This window comes from Setaria italica, chromosome II (assembly GCF_000263155.2).
Source record: "Setaria italica strain Yugu1 chromosome II, Setaria_italica_v2.0, whole genome shotgun sequence".
NCBI classification, from domain to species: domain Eukaryota; kingdom Viridiplantae; phylum Streptophyta; class Magnoliopsida; order Poales; family Poaceae; genus Setaria; species Setaria italica.
In genome coordinates, this window is record NC_028451.1 from 7,666,996 (window position 1) to 7,680,575 (window position 13,580).

The 13,580-nt window shown below is 44.7% G+C and overlaps 1 protein-coding gene across 2 annotated transcripts; it reads left to right on the forward strand.

Annotated features, from left to right (window-relative positions):
- The first annotated feature begins 352 nt into the window (after nucleotides 1–352).
- On the forward strand, nucleotides 353–11,754 carry LOC101772486. 2 transcript variants are annotated; one of them, XM_004955767.2, is made up of 2 exons: nucleotides 353–656; nucleotides 9,156–11,754. In XM_004955767.2, the coding sequence occupies exon 2, from the start codon at nucleotides 9,166–9,168 to the stop codon at nucleotides 11,560–11,562; it is 2,397 nt and encodes a 798-aa protein (XP_004955824.1). In that variant the 5' UTR covers nucleotides 353–656; nucleotides 9,156–9,165; the 3' UTR covers nucleotides 11,563–11,754. The 2 variants fall into 2 exon arrangements, with proteins under 2 accessions (XP_004955824.1, XP_022680244.1); XM_022824509.1 differs by lacking the exon at nucleotides 353–656 and adding an exon at nucleotides 8,398–8,659.
- Nucleotides 11,755–13,580: the final 1,826 nt, after the last annotated feature.

Consider the following 13,580-nt stretch of genomic DNA (forward strand, 5'->3'; position numbering starts at 1 on the left):
GTATATATATATAAAAGTGCATATCAAAAGTGATGTATCTAGAAAAGCAAAAATAAATAGTAATTTGAGGGGTAAGACTGCAAACCAATCTTTCATTTGTTCCACGCAAATTTTCTGCAAACCGTGCTTAGAGAAAATACGGCCCCACAGCGTTTAGAATGCAAGTGGACAAACTAAACGGCGACTTTTCTGCAAGTGGTTCAAGTCGTTGTTTTTGGCAAGGATTTTTTCTGCAAACCTCCAAAACAACGCACTCAGGAAAATCACGGCTCTACACCGTCTTGAACGCAAGTTGCTGTGTATGGGAAACGATGTTGACCCATCACCACAAAAAAAAAAAAAAATCCACCCTCTCTTTGTCTTACTCCAAGCAGCACAGTGGAGTATAACCAATGCCGCTGCTGAGCCCGAATCCGCCATCTCAGACATAAAAAATCGAATCACCTTGGTTCCATGATTCGTGCTGTCTTGGCTTCCCATTCGATTAAACACCGTGTGTCAGACTGTCAGTGGATTTGGGAGGAAAGGCAATCAATCAGCAGGACCAAAGCATGAGCATCGATCGACGGTAGCGATCCGCCGTGGATAGTCCTCGCTTCTTCCATGCAAGGTGATCAGTAGAGCCCCGGCAACTTCTCCCGCAGCTGGTAGTGCAGGTACGTCGACAGGACATGTTGCTTTAGGTTCAGGTCCGGACATGTTTTTTGCCCGTTTCAAATTTGATATTCCTTCCATATATCCAAAAGTAAGGCATGTCTTGTTTTGTTAGGACATGCCTTTGATCAACAATTACTTTAGTAGTAGTGTGTAATATGTTTGGACGCAAAGCCTTGTCCTAACAAGACAAAACACCCCTTATATTTGGCTTAAATACTCATGATATGGTCTTGCACATACCTTAGATCCAAGTATGGCGTGCCACAAGTGGACTGTTTTTAAAATATTTATGATTTATGCATTATATACAAAAAAAAGTCAAATCTGGCTCCAAGGTTACAAGAGTAAGTAGTATATTAGAAGTTAGGAAAAAGTCCAAATTACTCTAAGTATAGTGAAAGTGCAGATAGCCTCCTAAACTATGTTTTGCTTCAATTTACCCCATAAACTATACTATTTGGTTCAACTTACCACATAATGTATTTTTTCATTTTTGTTTCTCCATACACAAGTTGAACTTTACTTTGAGACTTTGCAAGGTGTTAGTGGACATCGTAATCTATATTAAAAAATATTTTATGAATTTTTCATCATTATTTTTATATAATTTTGTATCTCAAGGATAAATTTTATTATTAAATATCCTACCCTATCAAAATAATGAGACAAAAATTCATGATATATTTTTCTAACATGTCTTATGATGTTTGTTATCATCTTGCATAATTTGAACTTAAGACTCCTCTCGTGCTATAACATGTCTTATGATGCTAGCTGCCGCTACAAAGTGTGTGTAACATGGATACTATGGTGCAGGATGGCATAGTTAACCTTGTTATAGATAGAACTAGTCAAAGATAAGGAAAATACTCCTTGTAATAGAAGTAGGAGTCCTCCTGTCATAACCGACTAGTATTCTTGTGACAACCGACTTATAAGCCTACCCCCGGATATATAAGGTTAGGAAGGGATCCTCTCAAGGCAATCCAATACACTCAACGCAATACAATCCACACATGACGTAGGATATTATGCAAATTAGCAGCCTGAACCTGTCTAACTTTGTGTCTGCGTTTACCTTCGAGTTCCTGATCTCGACGAAACCCCTCCAACCAATCCACTACTTCGGGATACTCCCTAGTAGGTTGCCAGTCTAAACACCGACAGCTGACGTGCTAGGTAGGGGTATTCTGAGACGATCCCCTGGCACAAGTTATCGTCAAGTCCACCGTCACATTTTAAGAAGGTGCGATGTTCATTTTCAGCTCATGGGTTTGCATCGTAGGCAGTGCGAGAAGCTTCCACCACCACATTGTGCCGCCTCCGAAGAAGAACCTCGCCACCATGAAGCTCCATCACCAAGGCCTCGACGATCTCGTCAAGAATTTTGGCGAATTCTCAATCTCTGACCTAGCGAGAGGCTAGGAAGACAAGTTCGAGTCAAGCTGAACTTCTACTCCAACTGAAATCAATCTGTTAGAGCTGGCTTCAGAGCCATCAAGCAGTAAAATCTCCCACCCACCCTGTCTCCCATATAGACTCCGCAACACAAGCACTGCCTATCAGGAGGCTAATTCCAGATTTTATGATAGAATCGAGGATTTCGAAAACTACACATATTCAAATGAGGAGACACCATTATTAGGCTCACAATGGGGCCTAGTGATCATATCAACTCCACAAGGTAGATTCTTTTATTAGCCTGGCATGAAACTATCTACCCTCACCAAGAACGACGAATCATGCCTTATCAGCTGCCTCGATGATCTCCTATTTAAAGCAGGAGCTCTGCTGCCCACCATCACAGAAGAAGGTGATAGCACAGTCACGGTCACCTTCAACTTTGATAGCTACTCTCCCAAGCGTTCTTTGTTGCCATGGACGAGAAGAGGTACCGGAAGATGTCTCTGATGACAAACTTATTGCCGACGGAGGGGAAGAAACGGAAGAGGCAAAGGCTCGTCGTAGAGACAAAACCCAAAAATGAGCTAAACCACGGTGCTGTCTCCAAGAACATTTCTCCCATTGCAACTTGGATTGAGCTTTCGCTGCAACCGAAGGAAGAAAGTACCTCACCTGGCTAATGTCGCAAAAATTGATTTCCTCCTCCGTGTCATGCTCGAAACACCATACACCGAAAGGCTAAGGGCGTTCACAAAGGGGGCATACAAAATACTCGATGCTGTAGAACCCATACTATCGGTGTACCCCTCGCAATCACGCCAAAGCCATCAAGGCATTAGCCACGACAAGGGAACTCAAGGTGCACTAGAGCAATAACCACCGGCAGGTGGTGACGCAGGAAGTTGGGGAGGAGCCCCGGGCGACCGTGGCCACCGTGGTGCCCCACTTCAGCCAAATCGCCCCTCTGGAGAACTCCGTGATCGCATCAATGCCAGTCGTGACGCTCACTTAGTTATCAATAGTTGTCGACACGAGAAGGAACAAGAACTACTTGACCACCTGGTGGATGACTTCAACGGTTTCCCCACCTTCTTCTGACGCATGAGGAGGATGGGCTACACCGAGAAGATCAAAGCATTGGGGATCGACAAGTACGATGGCAAGAAGGACCTAACACAATGGCTTTGGTGCTACTCAATGCCCGTTGAACTAGCCAGTGGAAACAATGACACTAAGGTCATCTACTTCTCCATCTGCATTGAGGTAGCGCCACTCAACTGGCTCGACTCACTCCACAAAACCTCTATTGACACATGGGAAGACCTCAAGAAGATGATCACCAGCAACTTCACCAGTGCAATGCAATGTCAGGGGAACCCCGTCAATCTAGCCCAAATCAAGTAGATGACGAATGAGACCTTGCACAGCTACATACATTGCTTCTTACGAAATGCAACCAACACCGATATTACGGAGTGCAACATCATCGACCGCTTCCAAGATGGCATCAACGACCGCTGGACATACCACAATTTTGGAAGAAACCGCCCCAAAGACATCAAATCCATCCGTATTATGGTGCAAAATTGGGCAGACGAGGAAGACCGCAAGCACGATAGCTTTGAATCCAATCGCAACAACCAACATAATGACAATCAGTGCAATGATTGTCATGACACCGACCATCGAAAGAATTACTTGGGAGGGTCATCGTGCAAGCGCAAGCTAGACAACACCATTGCGGCTATCCATTGTGTCTCCAAGCCCATCATTGGAAACAACAAAGATTTGATAGATCATCATTTCGCGATCTCCTTCAAAATAAGTGCCCCTAGCATCCACACTCCAACAAGTCTCCACGGGATTGCTTTAGCTTACGGAGGGCCTTCGGCAAAGACGTACCAAAATCATTAGACCGTAGGGGCAATGGGAAGGCCAACAAGGACGATGAAGATGACAAGATAGATTAGGGGAAATTCTAGAACCCATCCAACACAGTCAACCTCATCTTCAGCAGAGACTTGGATTTCCCCACCAAATGATCCCAAAAGCTGACACTATATGAGATCATGTCCATTGAACCGGCCACAGTTACATTCTTACGGTGGTGTAAGGTGCCCATAACTTTCTCCAAAGTGGATCAATGGACAAGTTTCTCTGACCCAGGATGCTATCCCCTCATCCTGGACCCTGTGGTCGTAGCTCCAGGTTCACCAAAGTACTCATTGATGGTGGAAGTGACCTCAATGTCTTATCACAAATACACTAAAGAAGATGGGCCTTGACATCACCAACACACTTACTCCAACAAGTCTCTGTTAAGGCAACGCGGCTGTACCCCTTGATCATGTGGTTTTGCTAGTTACCTTTCGAACCAACAAAACTACCGGACGGAGTACATCAAGTTCGAGGTGGCAGACTTTGAGACATCATACCACGCCATCCTCAAGCATCCAGCATTGGCCAAATTCATGGCCATACCTCATTACGTGTACCTAGTACTCAAGATGCCAGGTCCCAAAGTTGTTCTCTCCTTGTGCGGAGATTTGAAGCAATCATACAACTGTGACACCGAAGCTGTGGAAATCGCTGCTATGACACATGTGCCCAACTCCATGATGTAAGTCTTTGCTACCTCAAAGAAGCTGTCCCCAGAAGAACTCAAGATTCCAAAGAAGAAGTCAGGGACATCCAAGGTCAAGCCGGTAAAAGAAGTTGATGTAAAAGCCATTGACCTGGCAACTGACGGTAGCTCAAAGACAACCCAGATACTCACAGGGCTAGATACTAAATAGGAAGACACGCTTGTGAGGTTACTTTGGGCTAACCGAGATATCTTCATGTGGAAACCAGCAGACAGGCTAGGGGTGCTTAGGGAGCTGATCGAGCATTCTCTCAATGTCAATCTTATAGCTGCACCATGAAAACAACGACTACACTGATTCGGCTAGCACAAGAGGGACGCCATCAAAGCTGAGCTCGCCAAACTACTTGTGGCTCGCTTCATCAAAGAAGTGTTTCATCCAGAGTGGTTGGGTAATCCCGACCTGGTGAAGGAAAATAATAACAATGAGTGGAGGATGTGTGTCGACTACACGACCTCAACTAGCATTGTCCAAAGGACCCCTTCAGGCTCCCGATGATTGATTAAGTTATCAACTCCACAACCGGATGCGCCCTCCTCTGCTTCCTTGATTTCTACTCAGGCTACCATTAGATTGCCCCTCAAGGAAGAAAACCAAATCAAGACGGCGTGCATGACCACTTATGGAGCTTATTGGTACACCACGATGTTGTTCGGGCTGAAGAACGCAGGCACGTCGTACCAGCGAGCCATCCATTTGTGTTTCATGAAACAACTACAATGCAACATTGAAGCGTACGTGGATGATGTTGTAGTAAAGACCAAAAATCTTGACGATTTTATCTCCATCCTTCAGGAGATCTTCAACAGCTTGCGTGAATTTCGGTGGAAGCTCAACCCGACCAAGTGCGTCTTTGGCGTACTATTAGGGAAACTACTCTATTTCATTATTAGTCACTAAGGAATCAAAGCCAACCCCAAGAAGATCTCTGCCATTACCGATCTGATCGCTGAATCAAGCATCAAGGATGTTAACAAGCTGACTAGATGTATGGTGGCGCTCAAAGAAGTCTACCCTTGTTTGAACTACTCAAGTGGTCGGACAAGTTCCAGTGGACAAATGAGGCTGACAAAGCTCTACAACAACTTAAGGACTTCTTCTCAAAGCCACCAATCCTCGCCACTCCAAAACCTAAGGAACTCCTACTTTATATTGCCATGACTACTCATGTCGTCAGCACGAAAATCATGATCGAACGACCAAAAGAAGGCCATGTATTCAAAGTATAGATACCGGTTTACTTCATCTGTGAGGTGCTTTCAGAATCAAAGGCTTCGCCACTACTCTATGCAATATTGCTTACCTTGCGGAAGCTTCGCCACTACTGTCAAGAACACAAGGTCATAGTTATCAATTACTTTCCTCTCAAAGAAATTCTCCATAATTAGGACACCACTGAACGAATCTCAAAGTGCGCAGTTGAATTGGCAGCCCTTTCCTTGAATTCAAACCTCGGACAGGTATTAAGTCTTAGACCTTAGTTGATTTCATCATAGAATTGTGGGAGAATCAGCTACCTACAGTAGCAGAGTGCCTAGAGCATTGGGTCATGTACTTCGATGGAGCTCGAAAGCTCAAGGGCACCAGTGTAGGTACTCCTGATATGTCCTAAAAGCAAACAACTCAAATACATGCTGCAAATCTTCTAGGAAGTTTTCAACAATGAAGGCAAGTATGAGGAACTCCTGCATGGGCTATGCCTGGCCATCTCACTGGGTATCAAGAGGTTGTTGGATCAATCAAGTCAACGACGAGTGAGATTGCCACAAGGATAACATGGATGCAGTCTTGAAATACACAAGCTGGAGAACAACTTCTACGGCTTGGAATTCCACCACGTAGTTCATGATAGCAATGTAGCTGCGAATGTCCTCTCTAAGCTCGGATGTACTCGAGCTCAAGTACCAGCTCAGGCCTTTGTCCATTAGCTACACAAGCCATCCACCACGGAGCCGGTACGTCCACAAACCATTGATCGAGGTCCTTCGGAACCAGGTCGAGAGGTTGTGATGATCAATATAGACTGGATGAGGCCCTTCATCGATTACATCAAGGAGTAGAAGCTACCCTCCAACAAAACAGAGGCTAAGAAAATCTCAAGACATAGCTACAACTATGTTATAGTCGGACACAAGCTCTATAAGCAGGGTGCATCATAAGGAGTACTCATGAAGTGCGTTCCGCGATAAGAGGGCAAGGACATACTCAACGAGATACATAAAGGCATTTGCGGGAACCACGCGTCCTCACATAGATTGTTTTAGGATCCTCCATTTCTAGTTTCTATAAAATTAATTATAAGAGCATGATTAATTATTTGCACAACCAACATAGATTGTTTTGTACCCCCATGTAGCGAACATGGCCCCATTAGACCATAGTTCGAGATTTTGGTGATTGAGTGACAAGATAGTCATTGGGACTAATGAATTGTCTAGCATGTACCTTGTAGGTTTTATAGGTTCCAAGAATGCAAACTAAACCATGGCAAGCTCCAAATCATGGTATTTAAGTATCCAAGCTATGGTATTCTTGATAACCAAATCATGTTAGGAAAAGCATTCAAGCTATGGTATTCAAGTGACCCAGCCATGGTATCTAGGATTATTTTATAGTATTCAAGCATCCAAATCACAAAGAAAATCCAGAGAGAATAATTCTAGAGCATCCAAATGATGGTATATCTTGTTTACAAGTGGCAGTATTGAACTTAGAAAAATAAGTACAATCGCATGATCCGATGGTCCGTTGTAGCAACCATCGGAGCAAGCGTTGGAGCAATTGGTACAACTGGAAAGTCAACTTAAGTTCCAGGAAGCACTGGATGATCCGACGATCAGGAGTTGGAGGCGTCGGACAAAGCATATTACTTTGCGAAGTTCCAGAGAGGTTTTGGCCAGATAACCATCAGCATCGGAAGATTCGATGGGTGTCAGGGATAGATCCCCAGTACTCGCAAGGAAGGAAGACGATGAACTCCTACTAGGATTCCCCTGTAATCCTACTAGGACTCACACCATGTACTCCTACTAGGACTACTCCTTGTAACCGACTAGTAGTCCTACCCCCTGGAGTATATAAAGGAGGGCAGGGGTACCTAGATCAGGGAACCTCAACTCAGAACAAAGGACCAAATCCTCACACCACAACACCCAAGCGCAGGGCGCAATTTACAACACTCCAAATAGGATGTAGGGTATTACACTACTCCGACAGCCTGAACGTGTATAAAATCTCTGTCTTGTATCCTCACTTTACCTTCGAGTTCCAAGTCCAATGGTCCCCCACCGACAAATTGACTACCCCGGGTACCCCCTCGGTAGGTTGCCGGTATAAAACACCGACAATGGGGGTATCGGATGATTCGATGGGGGCATCAGATGAAGCGTCAGATGAATTCTTGAAGAAGTTGGGCGCGTGGTAGACAACGGCTAGTTACACAGGATGTTGCGATGCTACCCAAAACCATCGGAACATCCGATGGTACACTTTAAGTAGCCATTGGAGCAATGGATCTTTGATTCCTTGGGCTATTTATACCCCCTCTACTCACCCATTTGCAGTTGCTGGGGTGTGCAGGAATCCATTGGAGATCAAGACTCATCAAGAACACATTCAAGCCACCAAAAGTGCTTAAGTGATCCATCAAAGGCTTAGCACAAGATTAGGAGAGTGATTAGTGCTAGGATAGTCCTAGAGAGGAGTGAGTGCAAGGTATGCGACCTTGTGATCAGGTTCTAGAGTGAACCACTGCTGTACACGAGGTGTGCCAGCACCGTGGAGCCTTGGTGGCTCGCCGGCAAGTCTTCAATCCTCCGGCTTGGTGTGGAGCGGCATCGACGACCGTGTGCGGGGGACGTGGAGACCCCATTCCTTCATGGAGAAGCTTCTTAGTGGAGACGGCATAAGGTGACTAGGGAACTTGGTGTGAGCCTTGGTGCCAAGCCTTTATGGTAAGTCAAGGGGTGTCCTGGAAGAAACTTGTGACCAAGAAGCAATACTCTTGTGTGAGTGATTCAACAACGTGGACTAGTAGTGGTTTAGTGCCTACCGATACCACGGGATAAATCATCATGTCAAGAGTTTGCTTTCCCTCATCCCCTTATTTACGTTTCCGCATTTCATACTTGCAACTTGTGTGCTTTTACTCTTTTAGTGTAGTATCTTGCTAGGATTGGTTCTAGGTTGCAAAATTTATTTTGGGATGAGGATTTCACACTAGATCAACTATAGAATGCACACCATGGATAGAATGATCTAGTTTATGTTCATGCAAATGTGTGGAAGCCATAGGTTAAGGTTTCAAGTTGCCTAATTCACCCCTCCCCTCTTAGGCTACGAGCAACGATTCCTTACACCCCATGCGTGCTTGATTATGCAACCTTGATGTTTCCATTAGCGCATGATTAATTCTTCGTGCTAACAACTTGGAGTTTGGCATGAAATCAGCTGAGCGGACATGGATGGAGGGAATCTGATCACAAATTGCTCCACCGCGGGATTCGACCAATGCTCCTCCTACACGCTTTGCTCAGTCGATAACATCATCAAGGCAACCTTCCACAAGAGCATCAGAGGGCAGATATGGCGGGTTAACGCGCTGGTACTCGCTGGAGGTGTCCTAGCAGGAGTCATCGTTGGGATAGGAGCATGGGGTCAGCGGTACCGCCACCGCCCCACCACCCGCTTTATCTTCCTCGGAGCCACCACATTGTTTTTGCCTATCATCTCCTCTGTCATCTCTACCATTGGCGTGCACCCTGATTATCTCATTCCCTTACCATCAGACAGCAGTGGCAAGGAGCTGTCAGCGTTGGCCGCGACATGCAGACCCACTCACTCGGCCGCCCTTGTAGTGTGGGCGTTCCTTGTTCAGATAGTCATGATCAACACTAGCACAATAGTCTCTGTTGATGACAGAGAAGGTGAAAGCAAAGGCCCTCCTTTCGAGCTGCTTGTACAGGGGGCATGGACCCTTTACCTTGGTGGCAGCCTCATCAAGCAGTTCCCGAATCAGTTCTTATTGAAAGATCTGTTATTCGATTCAGTCTTTCCATTTGCTCTCCTTTGTGCCAAATTGGCACTGAAATATTATGCCATTGAGAAGGCACGGCGATCCTTTGCACTCAGACGCAATCCCGGACTGGTTTTTGTTTACATGCAACAGATAGGAGCACAAGAAGCAAATCAAAATCGTGAACCACGAGTAGCTGGGGAAGCATCCCCTCCCCCACTCTTGCTTATGGGAGAGGACGAATTACAAGTGGAGAAGCATCCTTGCGGGTATGTGTTCAAGGATGGCTTGGGGACAAGGTTGGTCAACAACACTGGCTTAGTGACAATAGACATGGTTTGGCACATGGATAGCATGCTTCCAATCTCAACGCCACAACTAAAAGATATATGCTTGTCCTATGCATTGTTCAAGTTGTTGCGGTGTCAGTTTGCTAGGTACAAGCTCATCAATTCTGGCTCAATGGGGACCGTTACCTTTTTCCGGAGCTTGTTGCTCAAGGTTGGTGAACATGACAGGGTGTTTGCGGTGATTGCGGATGAGCTTTCATTTGCTCATGATTATTATTATTCATCGTTCTCAACCTCCTACTCAAAGTTCTGGGTGCCCATCTTGAGTATATTCCTGTCACTCTGGAGCATAGGTTATTGGACAGTGTTCATAGCATCCATAATCTCTATCATAGTCGCAGGTACAGATATTTGGGGGACAAAGTATGGCAATCATCAACTTCTTTGCAAAATATGGTGCATTAAGCAATCCTTTGTAAGCGGCCCTTTAGACACGTACATGGGAAAATCGCTTTTAGATATGGTGCCACTACTTTTGGTTCTTGTGCTAGCCGTGACAGCTGAGGTCAGGGATGTTGCTTCTTACGTTTGCTCCAACTGGACAAAAGTAACTCTTATATGCAGATACCTACACCGGGCCTCTCCACAACATTCTCTTTTCGTGCAGAAATGGGTTAGTCTTTTGTTGCGATGTACATGCAAGCTGATGAAGCACTGGGATGAAAGAATGAGCCAGTGCTCAGTCCTGGTACTTCCACGGAGAACAAGGCCACTAGTTCCTTTCAGGCGTCTCCTCCGTTTGCCAGACAACAAGTGGAAGGTCAAGGTACCAGCAGCTGTGAAGGTTAGCATCATCAATGCACTAAGAAGTCTTAAAGATGGACGTTTGCGGCATGGTGCAGAATCTCTACGACAAAGCGAAGTTGGACAAAGGTTCCTCTGGGCTTGCAATGGAGAAGGTACATCTGATACCATCCTTACATGGCATATTGCCACATGCATCCTTGAAGTGAAGTGCCCGTACCGACCTGATAAGCAACAGGGTTCCCCAAATTCCAATTCTGATCATAAGATTGCAGCCACTCACCTGTCACGATATTGCGCATACCTGATGACCTGGTGTCCGGATTTGCTTCCTGACAACAGTGCATGGAGCAAGAGCCTGTATGAGGCAGTCAAGAAGGATGCAGAATGTGCCCTCACCGAGATCCCTGCGGCAGGGTCGATGACGCCCGAGGACGAGTACTTGCGGGTGGTTCAGCTACTGAGTGCAAACTCGAAGCATGAGGTGCTCAAGAAGGGCGTGAAGCTAGGAAAGCAGCTGGTGGTGGAGATGATCAACGCTGAGGAGACGGTGTGGAAATTGCTGGCTCATTTTTGGTCAGAGATGATTCTGTACGTCGCGCCATCAGACAACCTGAAAGAGCACTCGGAGGCCATTGCCAGGGGTGGCGAGCTTGTAACACTGATCTGGGCGTTGCTGTTTCATGCCGGTATTGTAAACAGTCCAGGTGAGGACGAGAAAAATGCTGCTACTGGTGGTGTTGTTTAATGGTTTGTTTTCTTTTATTGTTCACGCTTGATAGGCCACTTTTCTGGATGATGCTACATTGCCGCTTGTTTCTGTATTTTGGTACTCTTGAGTATGTACTGTAACAAGTATCGTTTGGTGTCCTGTAATAACGTGGAGACTAAAGATTCACGGATTCAAACATAACGTGAAGACTATATTTTGGTGACTTGAGTTCCAAATTTCCTAACAAAGCCTGCGCTACTTCTTTTCTGTCAGCCGTGCATGAAGAGAGCGGGAGGGGCAGATTCGCTTCTTTTTCAAGAGGAAGAAGGGGCGATCCAATTAGGCAGTTAGTGTCGTGTGGCCAAGGCTAATCCATTCAACAGCGACTCGTTAGTGTTGCCCTGTTGGATTCTGGTGCAGCCTGTTCACCCGCTCGTTGCGTACTTGCATGCTCCAGTGTGCGCTTGTTGCAAACCCGTCGCATGCATCCTCATCCTTCAATCGATAATGACAAACGGTGGCACTTCTTCCTTGATGCCTTCCACTCCAATAAACTGAATAAGAATAGATGCTAAATAGGAGTATATTATTTTGCATATGCTTCAACATATTTTTGTTCGTGTTCCACTTTGTAATTGCTTGCTGTCCAGTGTTCGTGACAAGTCAAAACAAAAGGCACAAGTGCCACTACACACGTACCAATGCAAATATAGAGCGCGCTATTAACTCTTTGAGGCATTCAACAAATGAATATATACAGTGAAAAACAGAGATATCTCACAACTACAACTCCACATCCAACAGACATAACCCCACACCCCAACAAAAAATAATCATATAGCTAGTATGTAAGCCATATCATACCTCTCGTATATACAACCCACCTCTGAGCCTTGATTCATGTGTCGTTACAGTTCCCATGATCCAAAGAGTATACCTAAGTTGTTACTTAGTAACTTCGTGCATAACTTGTTAGTGTATGCGTATCTCGTCAGAACATATTATATATAACATGTGTCTTATTTTGGGATGTCGCAGATGATGTAATGATGGAAAGGAAAATATACAGACACGTACATTGTATAAGGAAGTTATGATAATCTAAGTTAACTACTATGAGTGGTATAAAAAAGAAAACCGTTTCTCACTAATTTCATGTTAAGGCCATTGGAAGCGACCTGTGCCTGTCTCATTGTGTTTTAATTTCACGCTAATTACAGGCCTGTATGGGGCTGTCTCCGGAGATTATGGGTCATGAACTTTGAGTATATCGTGACAGGTGGTGGCTTAATCTGGTTCAAATGCTACTGTTATATTATGTGTTTGGTTAGTCTAGGCCACTAAATACATACGGTGCGTACGCATTACATGACAGAACCCATGCATGCCCCTGGTTCCTTAAGGCCACACTTACCTGACTAAAGAGTCAAATAAAGCTCTGTCACAGTAATCGATGATCAATAACTACGTGTGCCTACAGATTTTCTTCTAAAGCCTCGAGACAGAGAGATGTGGGCCGTATGTGCAGTGCTTAAGGATTTGAGGTACAGGCGCTACTTGAGGTTCAGACTGTAGGCTATTCCTTGACGCCTTCCACTTTAATAAAATGAATAAGAATTCGCGCGCAATTATATTTTGCATACATACAGCTTCGCCTATTTTTTTTCTCCCTCTATCATTTCGTACTTTGTTTGTCGCTACATGTTTAGGATAACTAGTTCATCAACCCGTGCTCCTGCACAGGCTAGTAATAATTACTAAGAGATCATAAGTGTTAGATATTCATTGATAATTTCAGGACCCATAAAATTGTTTATTGTTTCTCTATCTAATTTGATTAAATTCTTACATGGTAGTGATAGATACTTTAGATGGTTGTGATAGACTTTAGTTACCTATTACTATATACCTTTTCATTCTTTTTCATAGTTTTCCCTTTGCATCACAACAATGTGTATTTGACATGTGTATAAATAAAATCATAGCTGAGCATTAATACTTTATGTTTGACATAAAAATATATATGATCATTGCTTCCTGCATACATCTATACA

Coding starts and splice junctions, on each gene's coding strand:
- LOC101772486 (XM_004955767.2), top strand. CDS start 9,166: ATGGATGGAGGGAATCTGATCACAAATTGCTCCACCGCGGGATTCGAC.